Source organism: Corvus hawaiiensis, chromosome 5 (genome assembly GCF_020740725.1).
Source record: "Corvus hawaiiensis isolate bCorHaw1 chromosome 5, bCorHaw1.pri.cur, whole genome shotgun sequence".
Taxonomy (NCBI): domain Eukaryota; kingdom Metazoa; phylum Chordata; class Aves; order Passeriformes; family Corvidae; genus Corvus; species Corvus hawaiiensis.
The window spans coordinates 37,895,001-37,920,734 of NC_063217.1; the positions used below are offsets into that span (position 1 = coordinate 37,895,001).

The window sequence follows — 25,734 nt, forward strand, 5'->3', positions numbered from 1 at the left end:
TTTCTGGCTGTGCAACCCCAGAAAACTGCTCCTTCCCATTTCCACCAGCCTGCTCACGCTCCACAAGCAAGACACAGTTATTCCACAGGATCCTTCCTCTTCTCTTTTTCTGGATGTTACGCTTTGCTTTTTGAGGAGACACCTTCACGTCAGATCCTGGATGAACTAATTGTTTCCTGCTGGAGGGGCTATGTTAAATTTTTGCCCCAAGACTAGGCTGGCAGTGACTGCAAGAGGTGGCTCCTGAAGCCCATCCTCTGACCCACTGCTGGAGAACAGCGCTGGCCAGTCACAGGCAGAAGTCAGGACAAACAAAAGGCTGTTTGTACAGCATCTCCCATCAGCCCTCCCTCTCTCTTCTCATCCCCACCAGCTCTAGCTCTCTCTGGGTACATCTAAAAGGATACAGCTGCCAAGAAAGTGGAAGGGAGTGAACCAGAAGATAAAGGTATGTTTCGCTCCTGAAATTATCCTTGTCTACTTGTTCTGCTCCTTCTAGTTACAGAGTACAGAATTAGAAATACATATGGGAACATGCAGAAGGTGATTTGGGAGAAGCTGTTACATTGCAGGCAAGAGGTACCATTCAAGACAGTTGAATGGCTGTGATCCAGCTCAAAATAATTCTTTTACTATCTTGCTTTTCTCCAAAGTTGGATACTACACATTAACATCTGAAGTCACTAAACATAATATATTGCCTTCCAGTGCTCAATATAATATGGAGAGAGGTGTCTCCACAAAGAATTGCTGTCTTAAAGAAAACTAAATGGGGTTTAATGAGAACTCAGTTTCTGGAAAGAATCATGGTATTGATGATAACTACAAAGCAGTAATTCAGTGAATTCATCCTCAGTGGAATAGCTGCTATCCTTACAGTGCACCAACTGTTCAAGCAAAATAGATTTATGAATTTTTTTTTAATGGAAAAAATTCTTCATAATATTATCAGTTATGCAGCTCTTGTGTAATGATTTTTAGTAATGCACTAATAAACCTAACTATTAAGCACTAACACAAAATACTAAATACTCGGCATCTTACAGGTGTTTGCGAAAGGCAAACTTGACAAACAAACACTAAAATACATTTCTTTTTGAATAAGTGAAACAATTTTAATATATATTTGCTTTTTAAGTGCAACTTGTTAACCTGGCACATGCCACTGGACAGACTGGAAAAGATCATACACCAAAAGTGTACCAATTAATGTATTTCTTGTTTTCAACATTAGGCAACTAGAAATACAGCCTACTTAAGGGGGAAAGAAGGGTATATTTAGTGAAGGATTGATATTTTTTAATGGCTGATAGACCAACCTGTAAATATTTCTATTTTCCCAGCCACACAGGATCTCTAGCAGTGCCAAAATACACATTTTGTGTCATTCCTCAGTTTCCCGTATTTCTAACACCTGAGCTCCTACTGGTCCTGTGTGACATTTAAAGGGCATCACTTCTCATGAACTATTACCCTGTTGTTCCTGGACAAGGAGGCTGAGATTTGGGGCTTTCTCTTTGGTCTTTTCTGATTACCTCTGCATCTAGCGGATCCAAAGACCAGATGGTGCCAAATTGGCTGGCAAGATAATTCAAACACTCTCAGCTGAACAAGCAGAGACAGCACTAATTCCTGACTCATCATGCATATTCTCAAACGAACCATTTTCCTTTAGAAAAAGCTCCAAACTATTTCAAAGCACTTGTATTCCCAGGTGCATTTAGTCTCAAACCTTACTTACACTATGTCAAAGTAATCAAAATAATTAACTGAAAAGAACTTAAACAAATGCAAGGAGCTCATTTTCAGTATTTTTTGATGGCTTTACTCCTGTTAGAATTTGGAATTATACAATCTTGATATAGCAAGCTGGTCAGGCTTGGCATGCCTGGCATTGCTATCTTTTCAGAAGGTTTTATAAAATAAAGAACTGTAAGAAGATGCTTGCTGGCAATGAGTGAGCCTTTGAGCCACTTTAGCGATTGGATTTGTCCATTTTCCTGACTTGTTTTATGAGAGAAGACTCTCTCTTCAACCGCACTCGGGAAAAGAAGTTGCAGCAGTTTGTCAGACAGAGATGCTGCATCTGAAAGACCTGCTGAGTTTACCAGCATCGATCCTGTGCAGGCAGCTGATGAAACACTTCAGCTCCTTGGCAATCTTTCATCTGCAAATAGGGACGGTTCTCCCCCAGGAAAAAAAATACCCTTTTGAAGAAAGGTCTTTTGTCTAAAAGTTTCTGTTTGGTTATGATCTGCAAAAAAAAAAAAAAAAACAACCCAGAGGAAATATTTAAGCAGAAGCAAAATTACAATATTTTTTCTGAGTAATAACAATGTTTCTCATTGGTAAGATGCATAACTGGTCAGTTATCCCTAGCTCTCCAGCATGCTGACTTAGCTAATACTGATTTTGGCACCCACCCATAGAAACCCTCCTGATGATGCACTACAATTGCACTGCAAGATCCTATTATTTTTCAAGGCAAGTAGTGAGTTACAGAATCACCTTAAAAACTGTAGGTCATGATTTTTGACTCTAGCAATCTGACAGCATAAAGAGAATGTGCCTATTTTCAGGACAAAGTGAATTCCTACAAACTTTGAGGAGATAGGCAGCTGGCCTATCAGATTCCAATGAGCATTTCAATTGAACTCCAGGTAGGGAAAGATCACCTGAATTATTAGAAATTTTAAAAAAAAGTACACAAGAGAAAGATATCATGAATGCCCTCATCCACAGTGGAAAAACACAGAATAATCCAGTCACAAGAAACAAAGGCATAAACCCCCTGCTTCCTGATTTCCTCTTTCATGGAAATTTTCTTCCATTAAATACTTAATTAAGCTCAATTATTTGAACAGAAGATTAAATTGTACTCCCTGACATTGGCATTTATCTTGGTATAGTATAAACAGATTTGTTCTCTTTAAGCATTAGACATCTCCGAGCAGAACCCTCATAACTATAGTGTTTATACTCCTACAAAATAAAACCCATAAATATGAGAGAAGAATCTGTATTATTAAGTCTAAAAACCACCAGGCAAGGTTAGAACAATGTTTACTTTATTTGAGTAGTAGTTTGAGGTCTAAAACTAATAAAGACAATATGTTATTCAATACTGCACTCTGAGGTAATTAAAAATAGATCCCCAAGGCTCCATTACTAGTAGTTTACGTGAGTCTTCTACTCAAAAGTTCCCGTACAAGTTCATGGAAACTAAAAGGAATTATTCCATGAATTTTGCTTCTACAACAGAATCCAAAAAAACACAGAAGAGCTTATTCTCATTTCACTCATGTTCTTTAATATATTGGACACTTTTTAATATTTGGCTACTGATGTTCAAAAAACCCCAAGTTTAAATATAAAAATAAATAACCACAAACCTTGGAGATGTTGTATTTTATCCCTAATACGAATCTAAATTCCCAGATTTTCTTACATGGCATGTTATTCATTGGCTGAAAAAATGGAAGATAAGCAAGATAGCTGTGGCGGCAAGAAAACTACGCAAGAAAAAAATGACTAAGAAATACTGTAGATTTATATATTTAAAAATTAACTGTTTGTTTTTCAAGGGTGATCTCAAGATTTTTACAAAGTAACCCATATTATAGTCACTTCTATAGCTGGCATACCTCATTTTTTCCTTATCTAGATAATAGCTCTGCCATCTTAAATTCACCTTTGATAGCCTTGATTAGACATTGCTTTGCACCTTGTTATTTTTGGGTTAGCCTAGAGCATTCTAACCTGCAGCCCCACAAGGAACACCAGGGCTGGCCCATAACATTGTGTCAGGGCATCAATTCCAAAGTGCCAGCAGGATGAAGGACAGCAAAGTCGTCCTTAAGTCTAACACAAAAACAGTAATGAGCACCCAAGGAGAGTGCTGGGCAGAGCAGGTCATTCTTTAGGTTCATTTTCAGAGCAGAATTCCTACTTAATTTAAGATAACAGACCCATTTTATTTGAACGTGAGGAAAGGTAAAAAAATCCACTCTCTCTCCTAATACCAATAAAAGCTCAGTTGAAATGTTGTTCAAAAGGCTAATTTAAAAGTGAATGCAAGTTCAAGGATTCAAAGCTTTGTGTCACGGTCAGACTGTGCAAAGCAGCACAGAACAGCAGAGCTGACATTAAACAAAATGATGGAAAGCCTAGTTGCCAGCAGGAGAGTTTTGCAAGGGATCATTTATATCACCTTTTAAAAAGCCAATTAAACCATAACGACCTCCAGTAGCAAGACTCAACTAAGCAGCCTACAGTACTAAAAAATCCCAATAAAGAAGATTCTCCATAATGCTGTATCATACACGGGCCCAGGACAGCGGCACTCGGCAGCACTGCAGACAGCTTTGGCTTCCTCGGCTGCTTAATGCCTCAGTTTCTCACACAAGCCATCACACAGGATTCAATCAGCAAGCAGTTTTTCCACAACTTTGATGGGGAAGGATACTATTTATTTTACATGAGTGACTCTTGTTTTGACAGGCAAAGTGGCCAGGAAGGCAAGGACACACACCCAGACATTTTCCCCCGGTTTGGGAGCAATCGATACAATCATTTACACCACCGAGAAAACACAGCCAGCTCAAAGCAATTTTCTCAAGGTGAGAGGCCAAAGAAACAACAAAATTGCCAGCATCAGAAGCCTCAATTCCCAATGAAAGGATTCCCAAGGTTGTACAGAAAGTAATGAATATCAATTCTGCTGCAATATTATTTACCTCCTAGGAGAAAACTCTCCAGCACTCAGGCTCAAGTGTCCAAAACTTCACAGGGAAGAAAAATGCAAGGCAGAAAGCAAATCAGGGAAAGAGGTCTGTTCAGCCGCAATTCCTGTGTCACGTACCTCATTTCTCTTTAGCACCCTGCAGCGGGAAGCTTGGCAAAAATGAAGATGGTCTTGGTGCTGCTGCTGCTGAGCACTCTCCTGGGCACCCCCGCGGTGCCTTCCCAGCGCCCTTCCTGTTACAAGAGGGCCCTCAAGGAGCACAGCTGCCACACCATCCCCGAAGGCCAGGAGAACCTCCGACACGTCGACGACGGTCTGCAAGATCACTTTTGGGAAGGGAAGGGCTGTGAGGTGATCTGTTACTGCAACTTGAATGAATTGCTCTGCTGCCCAAAGTAAGACCACATTCACTTCATGTAAACAACTGCCCATTACATTTCCATCTATTTACAGTTTCCACAGGTGGAATAAGCTATCATTTTAAAGAAATTCATCACTTCAGATGGTGTGAAATTATATCAAGATATAACAAATTTTCTGTTACTGTCAGTTTTGAGGATTTGTGTTTCAGGGGTTCAGCTAGGACTTGCTTCGTGTATTTTGTTAGCCTCCCTGTCCTATTAACAGGGACTTCAGCATCACCCAACTTTGACACCTCTGTTTCATCCAAACTAAGCATAACTACATCAAATCCTTATTCACAGCATTTTGCAATGAAGATATTTTCAGGACCAAAACCAAAACTACTTGATTTCTGTTCCATGGAAGAGAACTGCATTGCTATTCTAAACTGCATGCACATATGTCAGTTGAACAGATAATTCTGTAAAGATAGCTGCTAAAAGCAGAAAAGCAAAAGAGGGGCACAGAGGTTCACAAATACTTGCATAAGGCAAGGCAAAGATTTAGCCCAAGAACATCAACACTTCCCCAGCTTGTTTGCACTGCAGACAAAGCTGAACAGTGAAGTTCTCACTGAACATGGGGGTCTTGCTGTTGCTATAGAGAAAGAACACAATTGAGTTAAACAAACACCATCAGCCCATACTGGTTTTAAGTATTAAAATGTATTACGAGGTATTATTTCATTCAGCTTTTCAGCAGTATCTTTTCTTCAGTAGATTTGGTTTAGAAATATCAACAGTTCAAAACTTATTAATACTTCAGAAGCACTAAAATGTGATGGCATTTTATAGGTGAGCAAAAATAATTTTTTACATGTGCTCCTCTTAACACTCATTTCTCAAGTCCCCTAAAATCCAATAAAGGCAACTTTTCAGCACTCTTGTAGGAGACTCAAGTTGAACGAAGTGGGAAAGACTTCTAAAGCAAAAAATCTCACATTCAAACTGAGAGCAGGGTTTAAGTTAAGCTTTTCATCTTTCACTTTCCCTAAAACCAGATATGGTGTCCTCACCCTGAAGCACACTTTGGGTCTCTAGCTTCAACCTTTGACCAGCACAATAAAGCCTCTTCCTTTGATACAAATACAGAAGAAAGTACTCCTTCCACCATCCTGAGGTACACAAGATCTGCCTTGCATCTGTGCTCTCAGGACAAACTGCACTAAAACAGTATGTGTGCACATGCCAAAGTCCTTTATTTTGGTTATATAATCTATTAGGTAAGTTTATTTTCTCAAAACTAAAATACCAGGGTGGAGTTCTGGCAACCCGGTCAGCGACAGAAAATTTTGTCATTGCTTCCACACCAGGCCAACAGAGGTAGAAACGCAGTATCTTCATCCAGATCTGCAGTTGCATTTATATTGCTGGAAGGACAAACACAGTAATCCCACGTATATCACAATATACGCTAAAAAATATCCACAGTGGGAAATGCATGGCATATTAAAGCTCTAATAAACCAATGATCTAATTGTTTAAATATGTGATCCTATCTTTCAGGGATATTTTCTTTGGACCAAAGATATCTTTCGTGATCCCCTGCAACACTCAATGATTTAAGTCTGCAAGCGAAGATAACAGACATCATTCTACGATCATGTAAAAATGTTTCCAAGGGGAAAAACAAAACTACCACCAACAAAAAAAACTTCCTTTCTAACCACAAGTGACTGCCTCACTTTACACTGTAGAAAGAATTTCCTTTCTATACCTTTATGGAATATCAAATACATAAGTTTTCTTTTCAAATCTGGTGGCTGACCTAATTCCATAAAGCCATTTCCATGGTTTAACAGACTGTACAAGCTCTTAATGTATCATAATATGCATCCCCCAGCAAAAAGCATAACTCTTCTTACTCAGCACAATATCCTTAACTAGTTTGGACAAAGAAACTTCAAGCCTAAACCTTCATGTTGTTAGGAACATGACTCTCATAGCAACTTATAGCAGCGCAGCTTCCTACAGCATTATTGCCATCACACTTTTAAGGCTGTTTTAAGCTGAAGGCATTCAGTCATTGGCACTTTTGCAGACAGGCTACCGTGTTCTATTTAGCCATCTTAAAATACATGCACATACAAAAGGCATGTATTTCCATATTTGAAGGTATTTTACTGGAATAAAAAAAAAGTAAAACTGACAGTACAAAAGCACACTTAGATCTTATAATTATATGTCTAACTGGTCACCTGCCTTGACTATGCAATTTGTAAACCCTTAAACTGCTTAATCTTAACACTGAACATTTTAAATATCAGAACAGCAGATACTTTAATCAAGCTTTGTTTGAAATACAGTACCCCAAAATTAAGTTAAAATGCTGGCTTTTTATTTTTAGGCTAGGCCTGTAAGGGAATAGCTACAGAAGAGAAAACACAGAGATAATCATCTCAATATTAAAGAGGCATTGTGATCTAGGAAATAGATACAGAGACATGATTTTTTGACCATTTTTCTCTTATGCTGCAATCTGTATTGGCAGGTGTTGAGAGGTAACCACATAATTTTAAGCAGAGTCACCTGAACAAGCCAGGTTTACAGGCAGCAAGCCTGACTTGCTGCCTTGCACACAAACTCTTTAGCTATCAAGTCAGTCACATGGAAAGTGTGCAGTATCAAAGGAACTGTGCAGTCTTTTCTACCCAGAAAGTCCACTGTTCACCTAATAATCTTACACATTAGCCCAAACAGCTACCACCAGTTTACCAGGCTTACTTTATATGTCAGTATGAAATATCATCATGACTGTTTTTCTTCCCGTTAGTAAACAAGGGCTGGATACTGAGTGAGGGGGTGATTATACACAGCTAGTACTAAATGTTTCAAGTAAATCTGCGTGTACTATTTTTGCCCTACTGACTGTTAAACAGTTTGTGTCACCAGGCTTTTTAAGCCTCATTTGTGTGATTATTCAAGTAGATTAGAGTCATTTGGGCTTCCCATCAAATAATCAATTGATAGTAAAATAAACCCCATAAATCTGGCAACTCAGCAAAAATACCCAAAGTCAGTGCTCTGCTAAAAAAGCTTATGGCATGTTCTCTTGTGCCAAGTCCTCTATAATCTTCTAGGGTACATAATTTCTGTTGTTTGTGCCATCTAGTTTCTACAAGAAGCACATTGCATATGCCTGGCATTCACAGCTTTGCAAAGCAGTAGTAGCAAAAAGATTTAAGGCAGATACAAAGCTGGGCACTAAAGTTAGCGGCTTTCAGTTACACCTCTCTTCTATGACTCCTGGAAAATATACAATCCACTGGAGCAAAATGTTGCCACTTTCCACATGCAGCAAGATAGGGTCACTTAAGCTATTGCTTTAAGACTGACTTTCCATAGAAACTCGCTTTTGTTTCTCCACCGCCCTCCTTCCCTCACACAGCTTCTTCTACAGGTACTGCCAGGCCTAGGTGAGAACACTCAACTCTTGTCATGCACTCAGAGAAAAAGTCTTTATCCTTCAGATGTCCTATCCATGACTAGGTTCCCTGGCTTTTTATGCAACTTGCACTGTGAAGGTAAGAAGCAGAACGTGTGCAAATGATTATTTAGCAAATTTACAGTCCCTGTAGTGAAATGGGCATGAAAATGTATCTTCAAAGGAGCACCAATTGTAGATGTCACTAGCTAGATATCACTGTCTTGAACTTAGGTCAGCACTGCAGAACCATATTGTGGAAATACATAAAGCACTACAAGTGAAAGAAATCATACCACTGAGAGACACTGGGAAGGCAGCCAGCTTGAGGTTAGGGTTTATCATCATTCAATTCTATGCAAGCGTCACAGGTCCAAAAAAGCAAAGTGAAGCATCTTAGTTGTAGTGATGCCAGCAGAGTAGTAATTTTCAAAAAAACTCAAAAGATTAACATCAAGCAGATTGGATCATAGACATACTGCTTTTTCATTTTTCCCAAATTAAGAAAAAGCTTATAACATCTGATAAGGCTAGGAGTTGCAATGAATGCTAACTGAACAAGCTGAAGCCATGTCTTCCTCAGCTTTAAGATGAAAACTATTTTTCCTCAGCTTTTTCTTCATCCTATGTGCACAGGTTTAAGCAGAAAGAAATCATATGCCATACACCACACATTTAGACTGGCACAAAAGGTGACAATACAACAAGTCATTCTTAATACCACCTTCAACATCAGAATTTTCTAAGACAAGCAATCAAAAGCCTAAGTATTCCTGGATATTACTCTCGCATGTTACCATAAGGTTTGGGTTTATTGAGAGGGGGTCGTTCCTTTTAAACAGGCCTGAGCTAATGCATGCAATGAAAAAGAAACAGTGTGCCTGTTAGAAGAGACTGTACTGACCCCACACAGACTCAACTCTCGTTCTCCAATTAAGTTCTTAGCAGCAGTCCATGCAGACAAATGGAGAAATCAGCAGGTAAAGGATTTCTTACCAAATCGAAGGATTTCTCAGCACAGTAAGCTGCAGCAGTCCCTTCATCTGTACTTACAGCTTTGAAATTTGAGAGCTGCATTTTTTTCCATTTTAATACAGGAGCAGGAAGGCCTCAGTGCTTGGAAGCATGTATCTCAGCAATGACAAAATGAATAAACAAATCAGAAAATCCTCCACCAATTCTTGTTTCCCAAGGGAAAAAAAAAAAAAAAAACCCTGTTATTCAGCCATTTCTGCCCAGCTAAGAACAGAAGTGACACTTAAAGCCTTTTACCTTAGGAAAAAGAACCTACTGCCAAGTCTGCTACAGCTTTTTTTTTTTTTAAAGGCATTCAATCATGAGCACTTGAGGTAAATTTATAAATATATCCTAGGTACATTTTAATTGAAAAATATTTTAATATTATTACATAGTTCATCAAAGCTTAACTGCTAGGTGCAAGTATCATAGAATCATAGAATATGCTGAGTTGCATAGGACCCGTCAGGATCATCATGTCCAACTCACTAAAATTACAGACACACCCGTTTGAGCAACAATATCAGTGATATTTATTTAAAATACTTCTGCTGAGGAAATTTGTTTCATAAGAGATGGTTTTCAAACAAATCAGCAAGGTTATGAAAAATAAAACAGACAAACTCTCTCAGGAGAAAAAGTTACAAAGAAAGCTTTTGCATATCAACAAAACCTCAGTCTTTTGATTTGCAGCCTGAGTCTCAGTCCCAACCTTTTCTGCCTAATGAACCCCACTATCCATCTTTAGATCTGGTTTGTTCTTGTCATTCTTCACTGAGTAGATGAAGTACGTTAAGGTGTCCTTTTCATTCACTGGAATTGTCCTAAAATGGCAGCCAATTATCTATAAAGGAAGAATACAAGGAAATTAAATAATCACTCTTACATGCAAAAACGGAAGATTCAAATTTAAATCTACTACAATAAAGTTTAAAAGACTGATTAAGAAGCTTACAAAAAAGGGAAATGTTGCCTCTTTTCTGAAGTCTTTAGTAGTCGTAGAAAAGGTAAACAGGAATCATTTTACTGATAACTGTGAACTAAATGTAGCAGATTGTACCCCTAATTTACAAAGTAAAAAGTCCAGAGGTCTTTCAGGGGAAAAAGCCCTCAAAGCTATCACAACCACCATGGGACTATAATTTCATCTGCTCAGTTAAAGCTTGAATGTAACAGGTCATGACTACAGAATATCAACAGTGACAGCACAGTAACAAGAGGCTGCTGTTCTCCTCTCAGCTTGGGAGGTGGTGTGTGTCTCCATCAAATCACGTACAGAAACATCAACACAACACAAGAATATCAGAGAATTATAATTGAACATTCAGCTCTTCAAAACAGCTATCTATGAAAATTTACCATGCTGTAACCATTGAAATATGACAATCTGTAAGCAGTTATTGAATCACTTGTCATTTCAGAAGCCTTTCCCTTCATCAAAACGAACACCAGCTTTAAAAGAAAGTTGCAAAATATTGTAGCTGGCTGAGTCTATTCTCTGGCTTTTTGCCAGATTGATAGATTAAAATTATGAAGCGAAAAACATGGGACTGCTCATTTAAGTACCACAGGATAGAAGAATAAATGTTTAGCCTATCTAAAAAAGCAGCTTTCTAAACTCTACCTCCAAAAACATTCACAGAGAAACAGTTTGACAAAGTCATTTGAAGTGGACTTTCAGTAACAGCCAGAGCAGTGTCTCTGGTGTGTTAGAACAGATTACAAGGAATCAAATGCACTGTATACTAAGGAAGCTCTGTGGCTATGGCTCACAAATACCTGCAGGTCAGTCAAATCAAGCATGTGGCAGAAGCAGCTTTGTCCGTGCTCACCATGCAGCATAGGAATAATCTAGTGCAAGTATCATGTGCAATGCACCTAAACCAGACCCTTAGAAACACCAGTTTTGCAGAATAAAAACTGCTTGTGCTTCTTCAAATCACAGTCCTGCTAATTCGAGAACTAACCTACATATGAGAAAATGAAAGACTGATTTTGCATTCTTACACTTAGTGGCAGCAGGACTACTCTTTCACAGTTCAGCTTCGAGATCACCCACACCTTTAAGAGCCTTGCTTTTAATCCACACAGATTAAGGGAGAGATGAAAAAAGTGTCTGCAGTTAAATACAGCTGAATGTATCACTGCACAAAAGTGAAAAATCAGTAGCTATACCTTCCTGTTAGGATCACCAGCTCTTCCACTTACCAATATGCTGTGACTGCACCTTTGCAGCACAAAAGAATTTCTTTAAAATTGCACTCATGTGAAGCAAAGATGCTAACATACAGCTGTACTGGCATGCAGCATCAGCATGTTTAGAAACAGTAATAAGAAAAACCCTAATTCCATAAAATTCCAATTTTCTGACAGCAGATTCCAGGGGTTTTAACAGAATTCATTATCAATAGCATCATGTTTTTTCACGTTTCTGTACTTTACATATACAGAAACCTATGGTTGCAGTAACTAGCTTTTTAAAGCAAAGTCTGAACCTTACCAGAACTTCACTGACACCTCTCAGTTTCTAGCTTTTTTTTAGCACGACATTTCAGGTGAAGCTGTGATAGATGCACAGACAGAATAAACCCATGATTCTATGATATTTAGGGGCATGCAGATCATCTTACTGTTCCAGCTTAACACTGTGTTTTTAAGCAGAACACCCTCCTTTTGGGAGTTAAGGGTCCCTCCTCTGGAAAGAGCTTTTACTTTTGATCTACTTGGCTCAGGAGCTGTGACCAATGAAGGAAGCTAGATAAGCAGCTCCCTTTTGTTCTCCTAAAATCCAGATTATATAGGCACTTTATGCAAGGATCACAGTGTATAGAAAACCACATGCCATAGCAAGTTGCATTTTCTATTATGGGAAACACTCATACATACTTCAACAAGCTGTGCTTTGTTAAGTCCCGGTCTGGTCTGTAGCTTGAAGTGTCTTTTGTACCTTCGAAGTGTGTTTACTTGTAACTGATATAAATCAACCTAGAAGAAAAGAGGGGGAAGGGGAAGAAAACAATCTAATATAACTGAAAAAGATTCAGTCATTAATAGTTTGCCTCGCAAAAACGTTTTGGAATCTCACAGATACGCAAGTGTAAACAGTCAGCTCAGCAGATGTCATTTTGACAAAAAACAAAACTCCACCCTGCACCTTCCAGCAGAAAGGAAAATAGCCCAGCTCAGTTTGAGAGCGTTTTGTTGTATCCAAGCATGGCTCTACCTCCCTTTAGCTGTAGGCAGTATTCGGAACTCATTATTGTACTTTAAGCAGTTCTGGGTTTTTTGTTTGCTTCCCAGTTCCAGCATGATAACACAAAGTCCAGTAACAACTTTCATGTAACATCTATGAAGATGCTGATTCAAAGGAGGCCCCTGTATTGTGATTTCAGCCATTAAATCTTATGCAGATTACAGGCAAGACACAGCGCATCTGCACCATGGAAGAGCACATATTAGAATCAGGACAAAGTCTAGAGCACAAGTTTTCTTGACTCGAGGTGAGTAAACCACTCTTGCTCTCCAAACACATCCCTGATACACAAACAAAATGCAGGAACTGTGTGCATGGGCATAAACGTCCGAAACTCTTTCTCAGTGAGTCAACAGTTCAGAGAATTACACAAGGTCCTCTCAGGGATACAAATATACAGCCTTAATCCAGTACTCTGCCAGTTTTGAATCCTATGTACTCTGATCAGTCACTTCTCCCAGCAACATCTTACCCTCCCATCCTCCCTGACAACCTAAGAGAGCTTAATCAGATGACTGAGTGGGAGAGCAAGCTCAGAAAGCAGGCTGAATGAGAAATTCTACTAGATCAGTTGCAATTACAACAGTATTTTCCAAACTCACTGCAATAAAGATTGATGAAGGCATTCACTTTTGCTTTAAATTAATTTAACAGCCTCACTGCAAAATACTTAAAACAGCAATACTACTGCATACTTGGCAACCTGGCCAGACTTGAGGTGAGGCCACCTTGCATGACAAAGGATGGTATCCTTTGGTGTTTCTAAAGTTTACATGGCATTAAACTCCACTTCCCAAGTCACAGTGGGGAACCCACCCTCGAAGCATCCATCACACAAAGGAGTAGCAGCAACTTTTCACCAAGCCCCAGAAGCTACCAGTACTGCAGGAGTTTCTTCCCCTCCTGTAGGAATCACTTCTAACCAGCAAAGATGGTCATGATTGAGATAGAAGTGGGAGAGCCTTACAAATCACCAGAAGAATGATACTTTTTTCCTTAGCAAATTGGATAATAATTGAAAATAAAGGTAGTCAAGGGCAAACAGGTATCTAAGGCATACAGTAATTACAAGGAATGAACATACTGCCCTTGCCCAAAGGGCCAGCTGATGCTCCCCAAAAACAGTTCCCGGTTTTCTTTCTTATAATAATACTGTTAAGCAAAAAAGCTTGTTTTCTCGTTCTGGAGATATCCGTCAGCTGTGACATGCTTCATAATCCTGGCATAAGAAAACAAAACAGGCTTCCAGGAGAGCTGCAATTACCCAGTGTCAGAGAGCTACCTGAAGTCACACACAGCACTAGTTTTAGACACAACTTCCCAAGAAACAATTCCAGATATTTAACAGACAGACAACACTACCCAGCATCAAACTACTTTCAATCTCCTAAAATCCTCTTAGCCAGAGCCTTCAGATTGGAGCCCTGTGCCTAAAGGCACAGACTCCCATGCAAAGTTTCCTCTCTTATGTTGCTGTTATATGCAGATGCTGACCATAAGGATGCCATTAAATTAACACTTACAGAGCAATTTCTGAAGAATGTTTTAACAATCCCTCTCAGAAGGGACCACGTAGGCATGACAGCCTCTGCTCAAAATTAACACACTGAGGAGCACCTGCTAAGCAACGCTGTAGCAGAAATAACCCAGAGCATGTATAAGAAAAAGAGAGCCTTATGTTCAAGACCGACCCAATACACTATGAAAAAAGTTGAATGCTTTAGTTCCCTTATTTTAATGGGTGAGATTTCACTGGTGTGCAGTGGAGAAAACAGGTTGAAAAGACACCGTATTTCTCTACTCCACTCCTTCATAGCATAGCTCCCCAAATGGCTCTTCCCCCACAGGGGGGCAGAAACAAAGCTACCATCATTAAACTTTCAGTGTTTAACATGACTAAGGCAATGGAGCAATTGCCAAGAGCCATCTGCAAAGCATTTAGCACAAAAGAAAAGTTTGGAGGGACAGGACAGAGAAGCATTTATATCCCAAGCACTATATGCAATCCCCTTCAGGTTGTCAGTTCCTGCAAAAGATAAGAGTTTGACGGTATGTGGCAAAGCACTAGGGAGGAGAGGAATCACTGAGGAGAAAGATGAAAACAGCAGATTTCTGAGAGAACCATCAGACACTTAAAAATAGAGACTCTCGTTCATTCTACTCTGCACCACTTAATCAGAAAACATGCCACAAAATTCAGTTAAATTCTGTTATATTAAGAACTGAGATAATCAAGAATCTTGCCTTTCCCACATATAAGGAAAGCTGTAAAAGTGGGAGAGTGCTATTGGTGCAGACTCGGTGTCATTAAGAAGCTTAACAAAACAACTCGAAAAAAAACAAAACACAATCATTTAGCTACCTCCGGAGTGTCGATGTCTTGCACTGGTGAGTCACCATCATCATCGCTGCCTTTCCTCTTTCTTCTATTTCTCACACTCTGAATTAAATTTTTGTGGAAGTCACAAATGTACAGATGTCTTGCCTAGAAGAATAAAACGGTGTCTTTCAATCAAATCCGTGCAATGCATCACACTGACTAAAGCGCACGTACATAGACAACCCTTCAGCAATCACAGCCACATTAACTGAGTTGAGGAAGCTTTACTACTGGCTTCTTCTAAATGGAGAGTGTGCCGCGCTGCAGATCGCTGCCACCGGCTGGGCCCCGAGCTCGCTGAAATGCTGCAATCGGCCGATGCAGCAGTGCCAGGCTGCGGAGCCACGCGAGCACTGCCCTCCCTCCCTCCGGCCGCGCATCGCACCGCGGGGGCCAGGCAGCACGCAAACAAAAAACAAGCTTTCAGTTGTTCTCTGCAGGGCTAAGAGACGGCTCTCGTTTCCCCAGCTATATCCTCCCCTCCTTGTTTTACTTCCGCTACCCGGCGTGGTCACGCAACACACTTAATTTTACTTTCTTTCTTTTTTACAAGTTTCCCTTTCGTAGGGATCTGCACGCTTTGGGAGGTCTCGGCGCGTACCAGCCCGGAATCCCCAGGTCCGCGTGCTTTAAGGGCAATGAGAGCACGAAGCAGCGCCAGGGACCGGCCTGGAGAGCCGGGCCGGGGTCCCTGGGGGCGCACGCAGCCTCGGCCCGGGCGCGGGGCGCTCCCGCCGGCAGCTCCACGCCGCAGCCCGCCTTGCCCTCCCGGCACCCAGCGAGGGCGGGCGCTCTCCCAGCTGCCGGGCATCCCACCCCGCTGGAAGGCGGCCGCCCCCCGCGCCCTGCCCAGCCGTGCCGAGCCGCGTTGCGCGGGGCCCGATGGCTGCCGAGCGGAAGATAAAGCGGCACGGGAGACGTGCAGCGCTGCAACACGAGGCGGGGCAGCGAGCGCAGCCCTCGCCAGCAACACAGACAAACTAGCGCGCCGGGAGCCATGCAGGCTCCGCTCCGGCGAGCAGCGGCGCTTCCCGGCCACGCTTACCCCCGCTCCGGCTACAGGGGGGCACACGCAGCCGATGCCCCGGCTCTTGGGGTTACAGGGGACCCCAGGAGCAGGCGGGCGCTACCCCCCGCCCGGAGGGAGAGGACTTTCACGCAGTGCTCCTGCCGCGCCAGCCAAACTCGGCCGTGCTACGAACACTTCCCCGCCGCCAAACACCCCTCCTCCCCCACTAAACTTGATTAAAAGTCCCCCAACCAACTAAGCCACAGATGCAGCGACCCACCGGCCGCTTTTGTCCGCCCGTCCCACCGGCTGCCCTGGCGCGTCCTCCCCTCGCGAACTTACGCTCTTGTCCAGCTCGATTTTCACCTTCTTCTGCGAAATGCTCTTCTGGATCCGCTTGCTGAAGCTGGCGTTGCCGGCAGCGCGGCCGCACCGCTCGCCCTCCTCCCGCAGGCAGCACAACTGCCCGGCCCCGGGGCCGCCCGCGCACCCGCCGCCCGCCGAGCCCGCGCCGGCGGCCGGACCCAGCCCCGGCGGCGCTGGCGGCGGCGGCACCTCCACGGCGGAGCCCGCATTGCCCACCACCGCCGCGGCGGCGGGGTCTGCCCCGCGCTGGGTCACCTCCTCGGGGGCGAAGCCGTTCATACCCGGCGCCACCGCCGCAGCCGGCGGGATCCCGCCCCGCACCAAACTTCGCCGGCGAGGCGCCGCGGCCCGGCGGGGTGCTCCCCCGCTCCCTGCCTGCCTCCCTTCAGCGGCGGCACCGGGGCGCCAGTCCACCCTCAAGGGCGGTCAGCCCACGCGCTGCGGAAAGGACTCTCCCCGCCAGCAGCCGCCGGCCGAGCCCCGCGACTACCGGAGCAGCGGCGGCAGCGAAGCCCCGCGGGCCACCCCACTTCCTCCTTCCCCCCCTGTCATGTGGAGACTCTTCAGCTGTTTCCTATGTAACAACAGCAACCTGCCGCCCCGCCCCGCCCCGCCCCGCCCGCCGCGCATGCCGGCTGCCGCGCGCGGCCCCACGGGAAGCGCAGTTCCTGTCCCGGCCGGCGCGGCCGCGGCATCGGCTGGGTGCAGGATGCACTACGGGAGCCGCTTCTTTTTTCCGCTCTTTTCCTCCCGTCTGGAGGCCGGGCCCGCTGCGCGGTAGCAGCAGCAGAGGCTCAGCCCACCTTTAAAAAGCCCTGTGCATCAGCCTCTCTTTCCCCCCCTTCCCGTGCCTCCCCAGCGGCGCGTCCGTGCGGTGTGAAAAGGCGGCCCCGGAGGGTGTCGCGGGTCGGAGCTACCGCTGGCACGGCCGAGCGCGTACCCGCGCTCCCAGCGACGCGGGGCCGGCTGCCTCCTCCCGGCCCTCGGCGGCGCCTCGCTGTGCCGCAGCAGCTCCCTCCTGTCCACTTGTTCTCGCTCTAGTGTTTTAGCCGAAGCCAGCACTGCTCGGGCTGCTCGTTCCGGATCGTCTATCTCCTGCCTTCCATCTTTGCCTCTTCCCTCCCTGCCTCCTTTCTTCTCCGCTTACTGTCGGCCATGGCTGGGCAGCGGCTCCCGTCGGCCGGAGAGGGCGAGCAGGCTCTCTCCGGGCGCTGCTGCCCCTCCGCCGGCGGGAGGGAGCTCTCCGGGAGCCGCAGCGCAGCCGCCGGCTGTGTCTCTCTCGGCAGAAAACAAACAAAGCTCAGTCCTTTGTTAGAGCTGCTTTTACAACGCACGTAGTCAGGGCTCCGTCCTGCGTTCCTGTGGCAAAGCCCTCTGAAGACAAAGGCAACTTACAGTGCGAGTTTCCAGTTTTGTCATTTAAAAGGACTTTTTGTTAGTAAAGGTGACTGTAACAACAGAAAAGAGTGAGAATGCAGAATTATATTCGCTAATGATGAACCAAGACCTTGCTGTGCACACGACTAGGTAAAATAGACACTGAGAATACTTGATAAAAGCAGGTATTTTTAGTTTTGAGGCTTTACAAAGCTACGTAAGACATGCGTTGGCATTAAATCATTTAACAATTCAGCTGTTGACAGCAGAGTGGCAAAAGCAGCAAGCTCAGATCTACTGTCCTTTCAAGCACATTCAAAGGACGCGCAAGGAAGGAGGAGAGGTTTTGCTTTCCCTTTGAACTACCGCAAATATCCCTTTAAATCTCGGAAACGGCATCTGAGCTGAGCATACTCAAAGCGCAATGATTTAATCGCTGAAATATTTGACCGTATCGCTTGCTGTGCGTTTCCAGCTTGAAGAAGGAGTAGCAGGGAGGCCGGTGAATAATTCAAGGAGACACAGATCCTGCGTAAGCCAAAGTTCTGCGTGAGCCGGGAACACGATTATAGAGCAGTTTCAGTTTGTGCCGCAGATGGCTCCTTAATCTGATTGCGTAACGTGGTATTAGAGAATAAGGGTAGGTCCCACTGTCGCAACTGAATGGAGGATACAGTAACTGAAGCTAAACTGAGCAAAATGTCACAGCAGTTATCCACAAGGCACCTTTTAGTGATTCGAGAGGGAAATAGGAGGAGAGTTGGAAAAAATACTGAATTCCGCTTTTGTTATCAGCCAAGCTGAAGACTGTGTACTGCCTAGGTTTAGTTCCACGCTCTGCTGCTGCGCAATCTCAGGCAGCAAAGGTTTAACTCACTTTTTGAGTTTCTTGTGATTTCAAACTTTAAAAAAATGTAATAATGTTAAGATAAAAGAGAACAAAACCCCCAATACCAATCATAGCACACCTTAAAATCTGAGAATATAGGAAGCATAAACTGAGAAAAGTGGGACAAGGGTGAGTTCCAGGAATTCTTCAGTGGAAATCTGGGTCATGAATAACAATTTCTAGACTTTCAGACTATGTCTTTTGAGGTCCCTTTGGGGTTTTTTTTCAGATGGATTTGATGTTACTGTGAGCATAAAATACGCCAGTCTGGGTCCGGCTGCTGTGGTTTGGTTTGAAGGAAAGATCACTTGTGCATTTTAAATGTTTCTGACCCTCTTTGTACGGTTTGGGAGCAGTTAAAAGCCTGATTATGTTACCCAGCTGTGCTTGCCAAGATGCTAATTTATAAGTGTAATTTCAAGTAAAGTAGTATCATAGTTTCATGATTAGATCATGATAAGAGAATCGTGGGACTTGGTTCTGCTTCTGCTGTAAACTGCTCATTTTCACACCTGTGCCATGTGCTTCTTTGTGGCCATAAAAAACATTTCTGTGGCTGCACAGCTAACTATATTGGGTTACAACTAGACTAGCAACAAGAAAAATCATTTAAATTTAATCCTGATCTGCTTTACCGCTCAGCTGCAGGATGCCCCAGCACACAGGATGGTGCAGTAGAAGGGCAGGACCGTGTGACTGGTGCAGGGGGATGACCACCTCATTTGGTATGAATGCCTGCTTACAGTAACAAAGAAATCACGTCCCTTTTAATCTTGCATCATATGTGGGATGAAAAATACAAAGAGCTGCAGCTAGATGGGCTTATCAGGCAGTATGAAGCTTACTACAAAAAGGATTTGCTAACTTTCATGAAAGCTTGGGCCCCATGAAATAGAAAGAAAAATCATTGTGGACTATGTTGTCTAAAATTAAGATTTTATAACATCAGCTCTAGTAGTGGCTAGCATAATTGTTCAGCTATAAATAAACCATGTATGTGGAGATGTTTTAAATAAACATAAAAACATGCACCATTGCAACCATATACAGATTAAACTTCAAAAATTAAATCAGTTCAAAGGAAACAGCAGCTCCAAACCAGCTACCCTGTACATGACATGTCACTAGGACTGACAGTGGAACTGAGTAGTACAGAAGGCAGCAGTAATCTATATCCCCTGTGGGTGCCAAGAACACAGCATGCATGACTTGTATGTGGCATGCAGAAAGAGCAGGAACTGCAGCATCCCAAAAAGTCTGCCTGAATTCACAGCTCCCAGGCTCTGAACTCAGCGGGACTCAGTGCCCCCTCTGGCACCGAGGCAGGCCAGGCACAGGTGGGAGCCCAGCAGCTTGTGCTTCTCTGAGATGCCATATGTCCCAGCTCCTGTTAGCTTTTGATTGATGTGTTTTGTAATTTGAGAGAGAAGAATGATAATCAGATGCATCACCTTGGATATATTGCAAGCACATTGCAAATGCATCACTAGTAATCAGTCCTGGAAGAGGAAGGTGGCTTGCAACTTTGTATGCATTTCCATGGGATAAAGTTCAGCTGGGGAGGAATATTCCCTTCCCCAGCAGGTACCATTCACTTGAAGTCCAAGTGTACTTTAGTGCACTTGTGTGCAGCACCTGAAATTATCCTGTTTGCAAAAGGAATAATAAGAAAAACTATTGGTATACATTTTTTCTCAGCAAACACACATTTTCTTATGTTATGTATTGTAACTATTTCAGTGAAAAATAGATTCCTTTAAAACACTTGAAAAATTCTGCGAATTCCACCACACATGCTGATGGTTTTAATAAAAAAGCAACCTACTCGACAGGCATTCATGGTCTGTGATAAAGAACAGTGACCAAATCTCTCCTTCCTTACCAGAAACAAAATGCTATTCTTTTTATTTTTCCTTTTCTTTTTTCTGTTTTCTGATATCTCATTTTCCTTTTCCACTCCAGCACCACCTAACCTGCTACTGCCTGTTGCTCTGCTTCAATTTTATTGTCCAAATTTGTTAAAGCATAGAGCCCAAAGCATAGGAATATTGGAACTTGCCTACAGACTGTATTTTTTTTACTTCTTTACAGGTTTTAGGCTAGGATAGTTAAAATATAATTTCAGATACTTAATCATATAACAAAACTTAATCTGTATTAGTACACATAGACCTTATTGTATATGATTCAAGAAATGCAGTAATAGAAGAAAAAAATCATAACTTTAACTAGTTATTTCCAGGTCTGAACCCAGCTGAAGCCAGTCTTGCTTTTCTAAGCATTCAGCCTTGTACAATGGAAACTCAAGATGTATGAAAGGGTTTATATAACACAGGCTTTTATTAAAAGGTTTAAAGTGGTAAAGAAGGTCCAAAACTACACATGTTATTTTAAGAATAATTTAGGGTTTACAGGATTAAAACTGATAAACCCACGTACTGTAAAAGCTTTAAAGTTTTGTTATATAGTCCTTGTAATGGTTTGTGCCAATTCACTTTCAGAATAAGCCATTAGTTACTGGGGGCATCAAAGGATCTTCTGATAGAAGACTTCGTTCTTCCATGCAAAAATACAGAAACTGTTATGTTCTTTGTTAAATGTACTTGACAAATTGTTTGTTGGTGGACTTAAACAACGAAGGATGAGTTAGGAGAGAGAGCTCAAACACAATGACTGCACAGAAGCAGAGATGCCAATCTCCAGCTTTGCCTTAGGTACCCCTCAATTTCAACACCGCTCCTCCTCCCCAGAAGATCCCACTCACCAAAGTGCACCTCTATCTCCTTGTTTCACAGTCACTGATCACTTGTTCATCCAGGTTGCTTTGAGTAACATTTTGTTTCATGTGATATGAGATCACACAGTTAGAAAGAGACCCCACTAAATCATCGTTCATGCTCTTCTGAAATGTAATGCAGCTATCTGGAACATATTGTAGAAAAGTATCACCCCTAGAGGTTTTGTGTTATGCAATAAAAACTTAACTACTAGTAACAGACAAATGTAGGATATTGCTTAAGAATTATTTTTCAATCCCATGGAATGAAATAAAAAACTTGCTCAGATTTTTTCCCTGTAAGATAAACTGTCATATCTTTTCAGCAAATTTTGCTGGTCTCTAATGCACTCTTGATACCACAAAAAGCACTCTATATACTCTGTACTACAGCCTTTCTTATTATAGAAATTCAGATTTGACAAGGGCTTTAACCACTTGGTTCTTGCTTTGTATAACACATACTACACCATCTTCACGGTTTTGTCAGAGGATCCTGGAAACTACAGGGCTCTGTTACACCATCATGTCTTCTTCTGATATGGATTCCTTTTACAGAAAGAAAAATAGGAAAGTTCTGTAGCCCTGAAGCCTCTTTGAGTGCCCCTGTCTTTGCAGTACAGTTATAACCATCTCTAGGTCTGACTTAGCTCTTGTTGAAGTCAACAGCAAATTTTAAGTGCCCCTTGGGAGCAGGTGAACACTTCCTCCACTGAACCATCAGTTAGAAACTTGGATTCCCTTAATAAAAACAAAATAGTCTGATATTAATGCAGACATTTTAATACAAATAAAATCAGTAAAATTACATATTTTTATACAAATAAAATCAATACAATTACATGTGTGTTTGGGGTTTAAATGCTTTCCTGACCTCCTGCAGAGCTCCTGGGTAAAAGACATAGATTGGCTTACATTCCAATAAACTCAAGTATAACAATAATTCAGAACTGCAGCTGGTTTTTGCTGATATTACTTGACAATAAATGCTTACCTGAGAAGTATTATGGGAAGAGGATCAGCTAAAATGTTTTGCAAAGTTTGTCACAAAAAATGGCCACCAGGTAGAATGTACTATGTTCCTATGTTTGAATAGTACTTACTGCTATTAGTCACATTCAATACACAGCAGCTGATCAAAAGCATTGCTTCTTTAATAGATATTGCTGTTCATCTTTGATGCTCTCAATTTCCTCACTTGAAAGATTAATATTAGAGTCTCACTCTGATAAAGTGTGATATAATATCAGTATGACTTTATCATACTGATAAAACTTCTAGCCTTTACAGTTGCAAAGGTGTATCTGAATCTGCTGAAGGACATGCTGTAAACCATAGAACACAAAAAGAGACCCTCACCCTCAAGTCTCAACATTAAAGGTTTTAAACAAATATGGGTTTAGAAGTTGGTGTTTTGTTTTGGTTTTTTTGCCTTTATCCAAGTATTTGGTTGTTAATATTTATTAACTATATAAACACCACAAATGAGACCCAACTTTGCTATTATAGCTATTCACAGGCACTAAAAAAAACACCCTTACCTCTCTCCAGAAGTGACTGCTGGAGCAGGATCTTGTAAATTATGTCAGAATTAGGAAAATAATAATACAGATATTTTACCTCTTAACTTTCACCTCTTTGTTGTGTGATTATCTGTGTTTCTAATCACATCATGAAAATCTGTTCAAAAACGAATCATATCTTTACAAAGTAAACTTTCAGCTACTAGAAAATGAGAATGAGAGTTCTCTGCTTTTAGTATTCGTACATATTACCATAATTAACATCATATAAAGTCTAATTATTAGTATAAAGTGTAGCAAAATAAAAATCTCACAACATGGTCAAGCCTAGGAACTGGAGTGTATTCATCAAGGTGGTTTCTCTCTTAAAGGCTTACATTGAAGTTGAGCATTTACAGATACAGATGTTTTTCAACTTTAAAAAACTGGAAAAGACATGTTTTGGGCTGCTATTTAGTTTCTCCTTAGCTTTGAATAAGCAAACCTATCTTTGACAGGGAACAACTTGAAATTTCTGTGTTTATTTCTTCAAATGCAGAACTGTGCCGCTCCCTGATTCTTTTTCATTTGCAGTAGGTGCTTATCCCTGCCAGTAGTTAGGGAGAGCTTCTACTTAACTTCACACACGGTCACACTAAATGATGAGGATTAACCATCGGCCCACAGGTTTATTATCAAACTTCAAGGTTTTTTTTTTTCCATGAGAACTGGGGCTCTGGAAGAGAAGCATTAGCTTTTGACTGGTATTACAGGCAGACACATTTTCTAGTAGCATAATAGCTGTGAAACAACCTCCCCTGTTACTATAAAGTACTTTTGAAGTATAGAGTATGCAATAGGGTGCTGTAGAGAAACTATACATTTATATCAGCAGTTGCTGGAAAATCCCATGGGATCCATGACTAAAAATGAGACTGATGATTCAATCAACAATTTCAAAACTTCACGAGCATTTTCTTTCTAGTCTCAGATTACCTATGTATCCTGTGGTCATTTCTATGACACATATCACAGCACTAGGTGCCGGAAGTAACAGAATAAATTGTTCTCCCAATGTCTACCTTAACAACAGCACAGGATGCACACCACACAACCAACACTTGAGACCCATTTAAGTTTAATGAGACCCATTGAAATTAATTTAAGCTTTTCCAGTACCTGGATGCAAGACACAGACCAGTGTGTTGATGAGTATCACGGTGCTTAGGAGGGACCTTGTTGTTACCGGCCAAACCTGCTTATCTCTGCTGGCTCCTTCCTCTTGCAGCCCATGACACACAGCCTTGTCAACTCCAACTATTCTTTCTCTTTCCCAGGAGACTTTAGAGCTGCAGTGACAGCTTCTACTGTCAGGTTCAGCCTCATTTTAAGTTTCTAGCCCTAATGACCACAGAAGGAAACAGTCCCCCAGACTGGGCAAGGGTATGAACAAAGCATTCTAGTTTGCTGTGTAGAAATGTATCAATAATCATAAGGTAGCATGGGTTGACAGGTACTTCATTCTGGCAGGAGAAGCACCAGCAGCTAGTGTCACACATCACTATTCAGAAGCTGGACTGTGACTACAGCCTCTTTGGATCTGCTCACTGGATGTCACACCTCCCGAGGCAGTCCAACCCCTTATCTTACTGCTTAGAAGGAGAAAAAAAAGTCCTCAAACTATACTCTCCAACTCATAAATGACAGAACAATTTTATTGGCAATTGAATTTCATTTCTTAAGAGTAAGTTGTGTATAAGTTTCAGGCAAAGTACCAATGTTTACTGATGCTGGAAGAGTTTGGGGGTGGGGATAGAAGAATAGAAACATTTTTTACCCATTTAAACTGTATTCTTACTGTAAATTAGGGCTAAATTAGGACATTTTAAAGCCCCTCTAAGCTGCCTGTGAAACTATCCAATAGAGAAAGACAAATGCTGCTTTCTTCTCATACCTGTAAAAAGGGATTAGCAGTATAGCAAAACAAAGAAATTTTTAAAATATATTGAGGGGAAAATGTTGTATAAGTATTACTTTGAATGTAAACAAGAAAGTGAGTGAAAGCAAGGTGAATAGAAAAGCAAAAAGATAAAAAAAATGTTAAAAGTTTGTAAACCCAATGCAAAAAAAGTTACTGTCAAATCAAGACTGAAAAAGTTCAGGTAACAATTATTGTGCTCAGGAATTACTACTGTTCCTAATATTATCTGTGTTGGTACAAGAAGAGATTTGCTGTATTTATTTCTTATCATATGACAACTGCAGTTTCAGCCTTTGCTCTGCAGCTGTCCCGGATAGTGTCTCATGCAGGCTGCCTTTGTTTTAGGTATTGGGTACACAGCACAAAGTTGAAATAAGCTCCTGAGCTTTCAGACAAACCCAGCCTGGTGTAACTAACACAGCCACATTTGCCTATGAGCTGCTTAACTGGTTATGCAGGCTTTACAATAGCCCACATAATAAAACTAATGTTTAAAGGGTAAATATATTTCATTTTTACAACATACATATTACTCACATGTTAAACAACACCAGAAAAAATGGGGAACGTTCTAATACATTATCTTAAATGAAATTCTTTAAGATATTGACACAA

The 25,734-nt window shown here is 41.8% G+C and overlaps 2 protein-coding genes across 3 annotated transcripts; one reads left to right on the forward strand and one right to left on the reverse strand.

Moving 5' to 3' along the window:
• The first annotated feature begins 242 nt into the window (after nt 1-242).
• SCRG1 (stimulator of chondrogenesis 1) lies at nt 243-7,465 on the forward strand. 2 transcript variants are annotated; one of them, XM_048303400.1, is made up of 3 exons: nt 243-448; nt 4,501-5,139; nt 6,652-7,465. In XM_048303400.1, the coding sequence occupies exons 2-3, from the start codon at nt 4,904-4,906 to the stop codon at nt 6,704-6,706; spliced, it is 291 nt and encodes a 96-aa protein (XP_048159357.1). In that variant the 5' UTR covers nt 243-448; nt 4,501-4,903; the 3' UTR covers nt 6,707-7,465. The 2 variants fall into 2 exon arrangements, with proteins under 2 accessions (XP_048159357.1, XP_048159356.1); XM_048303399.1 differs by having other exon boundaries at nt 252-448; nt 4,877-5,139.
• A 2,630-nt stretch (nt 7,466-10,095) lies between these two features.
• Nucleotides 10,096-17,148, reverse strand: SAP30 (Sin3A associated protein 30). The gene is made up of 4 exons (XM_048303398.1): nt 16,571-17,148; nt 15,202-15,324; nt 12,473-12,571; nt 10,096-10,430 (listed from the first exon to the last, which is right to left on the reverse strand). Exons 1-4 carry the CDS (start codon nt 16,871-16,873, stop codon nt 10,308-10,310), a joined length of 648 nt encoding a protein of 215 aa, XP_048159355.1. The 5' UTR covers nt 16,874-17,148; the 3' UTR covers nt 10,096-10,307.
• Between the last annotated feature and the right edge of the window lie 8,586 nt (nt 17,149-25,734).